The sequence below is a fragment of the Notothenia coriiceps genome, unplaced genomic scaffold, assembly GCF_000735185.1.
Source record: "Notothenia coriiceps isolate Sejong01 unplaced genomic scaffold, NC01 NC01_scaffold00013219, whole genome shotgun sequence".
In the NCBI taxonomy this organism is placed as follows: domain Eukaryota; kingdom Metazoa; phylum Chordata; class Actinopteri; order Perciformes; family Nototheniidae; genus Notothenia; species Notothenia coriiceps.
In genome coordinates this window covers 9,258-17,318 of record NW_011345920.1, presented here as the reverse complement: position 1 = coordinate 17,318, position 8,061 = coordinate 9,258, and the positions used below count along the sequence as shown (strand labels likewise).

At 39.0% G+C, this 8,061-nt stretch overlaps 1 protein-coding gene across 1 annotated transcript in view; it reads left to right on the top strand.

The window, feature by feature from the left end:
- The first annotated feature begins 604 nt into the window (after positions 1 to 604).
- The window catches only part of LOC104947853 (TBC domain-containing protein kinase-like protein), a 13,162-nt gene continuing 5,705 nt past the window's right edge, over positions 605 to 8,061 (top strand). The window contains exons 1-3 of the mRNA XM_010773968.1: positions 605 to 706; positions 3,729 to 3,892; positions 6,816 to 6,975. Of these exons, the coding sequence (XP_010772270.1) occupies positions 605 to 706; positions 3,729 to 3,892; positions 6,816 to 6,975 (426 nt within the window). The remainder of the gene's footprint in view (positions 707 to 3,728; positions 3,893 to 6,815; positions 6,976 to 8,061) is intronic.

Here is an 8,061-nt window from a genome sequence, read left to right as displayed (position 1 = left end):
ATATAATCCCCGGGGTTTTTTGCTTTGTATGTCAGGGGCGGGAGATTCATGTGATTGGTTGTTGGTCGCGTTGCTCGCAAAAAACCCCAAGCTCTCAGACACGCCCAGCTCCAAGATTTTCAAGATTTTTTTCCAGTTGTGTATTTTCAAATTCTAGCGCACTCGAGCTGTTTTCTCCAAAATTACCTACCCCAACTTTAAGTAAAAAAACATCTAGTTGATATTTTTGTTCTCTTTTATTTATTTAGATTGAAATTTCATATTGTGGCAATCAAAAAGTAACAGGAACTAATCAAGTTACATAACTTTGATATTTGATACTCGACATACGTTACTGATTACATTTCTTTTACAAGTAACTAGTAATTGTAACGGATTCCATTTTTAAAGTAAACCTCCCAACCAGAGGACAACAGGCTTGATTGCTGTTTCATCAGTACATTGGAAGTCATACAAATGCCACGATAAAAAAGCATTTCACTGTAATCAACCTGACTTACAAGAAAACCATGGGCGTTTTATAATTACCGTACTATAGGTCGGAATCAACATGTTGTGACAAGAGATTCTGAACTAGCGAGGAAATTCTTGGGAAATGTAAAAAATGCTAGCTGAACACCCATCTGTCAGTTTCCTTTTAATGATGTGTACAGTACAGATTAGCATTGGAGGGTTGTCAAAACAACTGCTTATCTGTGGTTCCCTGGTAAGTGTTTTTTTTGTTGAAGGACCATTTTTTTATTTGAGGAAGTAATCTCTTAAAAGTATTCCTTGTTTAAAAGAAGACAAGTCGACCCACCCTTCAATTTAACATATTTCTTTGTGTTTGTTTGGACGCATTAAGAAAAGTGTGGATTTAGCATCTATTTATCAGTGATTTCCTGTTCTTCTCGTGTCCTCTTTTCACCCTGTATTTACTCATTAGTATTGGTAACTCCTTCCATGAGACAAGAAGGAAATTGTATTTTATATTGACCAGCCATCTTGTACACTCTACCGATTTATGCATGCACGTAAACGAAAGCCCCATGCGCCGCTGCTTCGGTGATTAAACGGTTTGTGATCGTCAACAGGACTTGTTGTAATCATTGCTCATCACAGCAAAAAGTCCCAGCTGAACACACACAAGCTGAGTCTGGTCCAAAAGCAACATGTCATTTAACATTCAAAAGAGGGATTGGTGCAACTCTCTGTTCCCAGTGTATTTGATGTAATCCTGTTTATAGTACTAATAACTGAGCACAAGTTATATTTGAAACTAATAAACTACATTTACAGTATGGTTTTAGCGCTATCTTTGAAGCTTGTGTGTTTTTGAAAGCTCATCAAAATGTAAAATAAAGATTAACAGCAGAAAGTTAGGCTGGTATTGTTTCTGTGTAAACCTATATGTAACATTTTAGTCTAAATGGGGAATATATAACAGAGCCCTGGGTGTAGAAACTGCTATTAACAATTCTCGTTCAGCTTTTCACTTTGTTCTACTTGGGAGAGGGCATCGACATGCTGATGAAGACAAATACCTGCTAACATGTGTTTACAGTGACATTATGTCAATGTTCTGTCAGCCCTCTTTGCAAATAGAGCTTACTCTACAATGCTGTGCAGTAATGTTGTTTATTAAATCGCCCTACTTTTAAAAAAAGAACGTGTTATTCTGGTTTTAAGAGGTTTTTTAGGCTGGAGAGTGCCTTTTTATTATATACATTTTGCCTTGAAAGGGGGAAACAGGGGGATGACTTTGCCAAAAAAATATATAAATATGTCAATGTCTTTAGTGCAGTAAAAAAAAATCCAAATTCGCACACATTTTGGTTTTATTATTGACAAAGGGCACCTGACCTCTCAAACGAATTTTAAAATAATTTGATTTACAGTTCATTCAACACTTTAAAAATGTTTACAATGAACTCTATTGGGTAGTTTCTTAGTTCAAATTTGAGTTTTTCACTAAACTTGGAAAAGTGGCAACATTTTGACCTTTAACAAGTTTGCTTTTTGACATACTTCCCTGACTGTGACGAAAAATCACCATGTCTTAATACGATTTCAGTTATTGTGGTCATTTTGACACAGAGTTGTTGACTGAACTTTTTTTAATAGTGTAGCAGATTGCATATTTTCTGCTGTGCGATGTTGTGGAGCTGGGCTACTGTTCCTGAATTCAAAATGAATGTTTCTAATTAAAACATTTCAATTTTTGGCCATGTATTTAGTGGGTGTGACTTTTGTTTTGGCCTCATCTATTAACTACATTTGAGGCAAGAGGCATCAGGTGGCAGTTGAACATGTCTCTTGTAAGGATGATTTAAAGAAAACAAGGTCTTACATTTTCACATAATTGATACGTTCTTTAAAATCATTTCTGGACTCACAAGTCAATGACTTTTTCGCCGCTGGATGGAAACTTTGTTCAGAACGGCAATGGAGTTTTTTCTTTTATCAATCATTGTATTTAACAGTTGGCAGGCAGAGGCTTGGTGCTCAACCAACTCATCATGTGGTCTGTCTCTGATTTGTTATGGCTTCAACACAATGTGCTGAAATTCATACATAGGTGTTGTTAGTATTTATGCACTATTTAACTGGCATATCAATGAAATGAAGTGCACCACAGCCTAATCAACACTCATATCACAACTTTGTTTGTTATTGTTTTGAAGTGCCTTAGGGTCAAAAAAGCCCATCAGCATTCTCAGTTCTTTAAAATGTTATGTTTCCAAATATCTCAGATCGTGTGGGGAATCATAGAGGTTTCACACGGAGACCCCTGCAGCGATGCTTCTGGCTCGGTGCTTTAATGAACCCATTTGGCAGCGAACGTGGTAACCAGCAAAGGATCATGTTCTGGTCGCTGCTGCTGGGCATCTGTGGTTCTGTTTTTCTGGTTTCATAAAGTGATTAAAATCATGTTTGCAAGAACATTCTGAAATATTTCAAGGAGAGAATTTAGTAAACATATAATTCCAGTCTAATCATGGTCTCCTGGTTTCAAGGAGCAACAATATCCAACCCGACACTTTCATAATTTGACATTGATTTCTTATCAAATTTGTTATATTATTATAATTTGAAAAATATATATTATTAAAAAAATGTTGTCTGGCAGTGGCTAAGTCAGTAGGGGCTTGGACTGTGAGCCGTAGGGTTGCCGGTTCAAGTCCCCGCACAGACCTATATTGTATATGGAGTGTTGAAGGGAGGCTGTGGCTCAGTGTATAGTGTGCTGGTCTGGAAATCAGGGGATAGCAAGTTCGAGTCCCACTGCAGTCAGCATGTCGTTGTGTCCCTTTTTAACTTGAAACTTTATTTATTTATTATTGTAATGCTATGAACTATTTATCTTGCACGTTGGAATGATCCACATCTCTGCTCCCGGGTGTTTCTGTGTGTTTTCTTCCTGTATGTTCCTGCCTGTGTACATGACATAAGCTGCTCATAACCAATCGCCCCTTGCGGGATTAATAAAGTTGTGGATTGATTGAACCCCCCACTCCCATTGCTCCCCTGGGCGCTGTACAATAGCTGCCCACTGCTCCTGGTACTAGGATGGGTTAAAAGCAGAGAACAAATGTCCCTGTGTGTGCTGTGTGCTCTGAATGTGTGACCATTAAAGAGGGTTTCATCCCTCCGATTCTATCTATATTCAAATTCTATTCAGAAATTCCTTGAAAGCCAGCATTACACTTTCCTTTTCATCTGATCTCCTGTGACTTCTTGTCTTGTAGTCCCGGGACCCTCTGGCGTTGTGTGACCTGAAAGCAGAAGTTTCCCCACGGATCTCGGCCGAGGACTTGATCGACCTGTGTGAGCTGTCATTGTCCGGATCCGTCAAAAGGACCAGAGCCGGCAGACCCAAAATCATTGCAGTCGACATCCGCAATTTAGAGGAGTATCCTTACCATTTCTGTGTAGACATGAAATGTACATGCTTATCCCTTAACTCTATAATGTTGTTCATTCAAATCCATTGCACAATCTTTCTTCACTGAGGCATATAAACAAGCTTGTTTGAACAACCCTTGAATTGTGTCCAACAAAGCAAAAACAGCAAATGTTCTGCTGACATTTCATATTGCAAAACTAGCTTATGCAATATTGATATTTCCAGATAAGGTTCTGTTTAGTCACATTTATGCTTTCCGCTTCATAAATGTTATTTTTTACACTTTACACAAAACAGGGTAGAGAATATGAACTCCTATTCTAATTTCTTCCCAGTAAAGGACACTTAATTTTGAAGAGTTATAATCTTCTTAGTTATGTGATTCAGCTGAGTGTCTTTAAAGCGGTGATGACTTCTGATGTCAATACTTTGAAGACAAATTATACAAGAAGTAGTTCTTCTGACGTGTTGTCCAACCCATCTAAAGTGTTTATAATTTTTCTGATTAGCTACACTACAAGGCTAAGTGAGGAGCTGGCTATAAAGGAGAAGAGAGAAGCAAGAGGGATATGCAATAACGGTCTCAATTTCAGTTTTTTTTAACCACTGGCACAAAAAGTCTAGGTAATCACAACCTCTACATTACGGTTTAAACTAAAGTCTACAATCTTTTTTTTGTGTCTATTCTTTTATTAATGTGTTGTGTAGAGGGGAGGAGAAAAAGTTAATTGGATAAAATACATTTACAACATAATTGTTCAGACAGCCTTGGAGATATAGTGTTGCTAAAAAGTTAAATTAAAAATTAAAAACCCATAGCGTGATCTGAAAATATCAAAAAAGCTGATAAGAGGGCTGTCCTCTATTAAGTGGATTGCACGGCAGTATGCATTGGTTTCATATGAACATTTCCTTAGGTAAACATGAACATTTCCACTGCTTGCCACAATCAAAAGCCCCTTAATCCATCTATTTCAATTGTATTTACTATTCTGGGAAAAGTGGCCCAGAAACCCCGTCTGCACAAAATGCAGAGGAACAGCGGAATGGTAATTGTCAAAGGGGGTTAAAAAGCCATTAATCAATAAGGATTAGTGCATAAAGCAAGGATTGGGAAAGGCAGCTCTTCCAGCCAAATTCCTCGCTGGAGCCTCCTGATAGACATGCTCCTCAGGCTCACTCTCGTGGACAAAGGGATTTTTACCACTTCCACAGGATTTAGCAACCCTTGTTCACCTTTATTGTGATCTTAGGCAAAGCTGTGTTGTGGGTGTCTGCGGTCACGAAAAGTGGATTAAATGAAGACCTCTGTGGGGTTAATCAGGAAAATCTAGATGTCGCTGTCTCTGTACTTTGTGGTGGCTGATGTTAAACAACTTGTATGGGGCTCTTGTGTTTTCAGACCTCAAAGTACCACAATGGGATTTGTCATCTTGAGGATTATACGCTGTGTTCTGTAAAATACTGACTCATATGTTTTGTGGTAGCTGGTAGGATTTGAACATAGTCATTTGAAGGAGAAATACCTGTTTTTAATAAGTACCACTTGTCTTTACATATGTAGCAATAATGTCAATGACTACACTCTCAGATATAAGGCCGCCTCCTTTTTTCTCCAGAGTTCTTTTTCTATTACACACCACTCTGGGGTTGTTCACCCTCCATTTGCTGACCCAGTCTTTCTCCGTTCATTTCCTCCCACTGACTCCCTTATTGCATTTTCTATATGTATGATTCTTCCTGTATGTTCCTTTCCTTCAGTTAGAAAAGATAGTTCTTAGTTAAATAGCTATCGTAAAGCTTGCCTTTCTTTTTTTTGTATTGGAAGTAGGGCAGGGCGATATATTGATATAATAAGGGTAATGCTATATGAGACTAGATATTGTCTTTGATTTTGGATTTCGTCATGTTGAAAGGGTTTCCTGTTTTGAAAGGCTGCATAGTAGTAAGGTGATGAAACTTATCAGACTGTTGTAGCTGTTCTATTGTTTGCCTTAAACCACTTAGTCATAAATTCCACATTGCTGATTAGCATTTATCAAGAATCGCAGATATTTTTCTGACGGCATCAATGGCAAAACCTACATTATTGTTCAAAATGGATATAGAGGGATTTGGTGGTATGTGATTTCCTACATAACGCCCATCCCTTATTGAATGTCAAACTGATATTATATATAGTTTTGTGATATCTGAAATGGTTTACTGAAACTTGTATAAAGGGACCATATAATGCTTTTTGGGATTTCCCCTTTCCTGTATAGTTTTATCTAGGTTTTTGTGCATGTAAAAAAAAGAATGTTTCTCAATGTCGAGGAAAGCTGCTCCACAGCCACTATTTCAAGGATACATCGAGTCCCGCCGAAGGACTGTTCCAATGTCCAGCATACTTGGAATTCTACCGAGAGCGGCGTACTTCGTTGCTGGAAATTTCGAGGCTGCACATGTGTAGACTCTGCGGTCTTAAAATCCCCACAATGCTTTGCGCACGGACCAATTTCCAAAATCCTTGGCGGAAAATGCACGGCGGGGCCTCTCATATGACGCACACATGCACACTTGCTAGCCTGTTCCATTCTTCGTTTTCCGAGGCTAGGAGGTTTTCTTGCCTCGCTTCTTAAGGAACTCACTCGGAGGTACAGGTGCTACCAAGCAAGCTTCTTCGACACTGAGAAACACTCCCCCCTGCCTGAAACGCCTCCTTTGGAAAAGAGGTGTTGCAGCACAGGCAATATAAGAAAAATAAACAGCTTTTAGAGCCTTAAAGCATGTAAACATGTCACAGTAGTGGCACAAAATTGTAATACGAACCTGAAAATGTGCCCTTTTTAGAGGATATTTTACAAAGTTCACCTCTCACTCTGTCCCTAGTCCCATGATTGTGTGCTACTCTTTCAAAGCTGTGCTCCTTCACCGCCACTGCCTCCAGCTTCAACAGAGGCCATATTTCTGGCAGCATCAACATTCCCTTCAGCACAGCCTTCGGCCCGAACAGTGAGCTGGTGCAGTGTCCTGCGACCGGAGTCCTCCAGAGCTACAGAGGACGGGTCATTGTGATCATCAGCCACGCCATCACAAATGCTATTATGGTATTAAAGCAGTCACACTCACACATGTCCACAACACATTTGTATACACTATTAAGACTCCAAAGCTGCATTCAGGTGCAATAAATAATTAAGTGAACCACAGTTAATGCAGATGTATTATCAATTGGTGTTATTGGTGTTGTTGCCCTGGGGTGATTTTAAATATTTCTCCCAGTTTACTGTGTTGTGGCCATGCAGGTGACACTACTTTACAGATTACATTGTTGGTCTGCCATTTTGGTTCAGACTCAAATGTTCCTTTAAATGTAGAGGGATTATTATCATGTCAATCCTACTGAAGTGAGCTCTCCATGTTTCCCCTTGTGTTGCCATGAACTGGACATGTATGGTTTTTGTTTTTAGATACTTTTTTTTTATTTTTTATGTTTATTGCGTGAAGTAGAAATTAGACGGGTAAGGTATGGAAAGGGAACAATATGCAAGAAAGGACACATGCAAGATTTATACATGAGATAAGGAATACCAAATGTGCAATATACACACCCAGCCATCTTGACAATTAAGAGCTCAGGAATATATTTTAAACAGTAGGAACCAATTAAAAAAGAAAAGAAAGTTGTCTCTATGTCCTCCTTTTAGAGATTTATCATGGAATGTGAAATCCCTTTAGGGTCGTGGGTGGGGGTCGTGTCAGGGTCATGAAAACAGACCACAGGGTCATTTAGCTTCCTTTAAAAACGCTCTGATCATCAGCCGGATCTCACTGATGTCTTAGGGGATAAAGACACTATATATGATATTTATAGGAGAGATGTTTCACTGTCCCAAACATTTGTTAAGAGAATCTGATGATCCACGGGAGTTAAACATGTCATGTGAAATTACTCAACACCATTAACACAAATGTTTGTGTTTCACAACCAAAAAAGCTGCCATAAGTGAACATTAAAGGTGGGGTAGGTAATTTTGGACAAACCGGCTCGAGATCGCTAGAATTTGAAAATACACAACCGGAGAAAATCTGCCACTTCCTTACAGAGCCCCTCCTCCAACACGCACGAACGCGCACATGACCAATGAGGGCAGGAGATAAGTTTGTGCACAGATGGAAGGCTGACAGGCAGG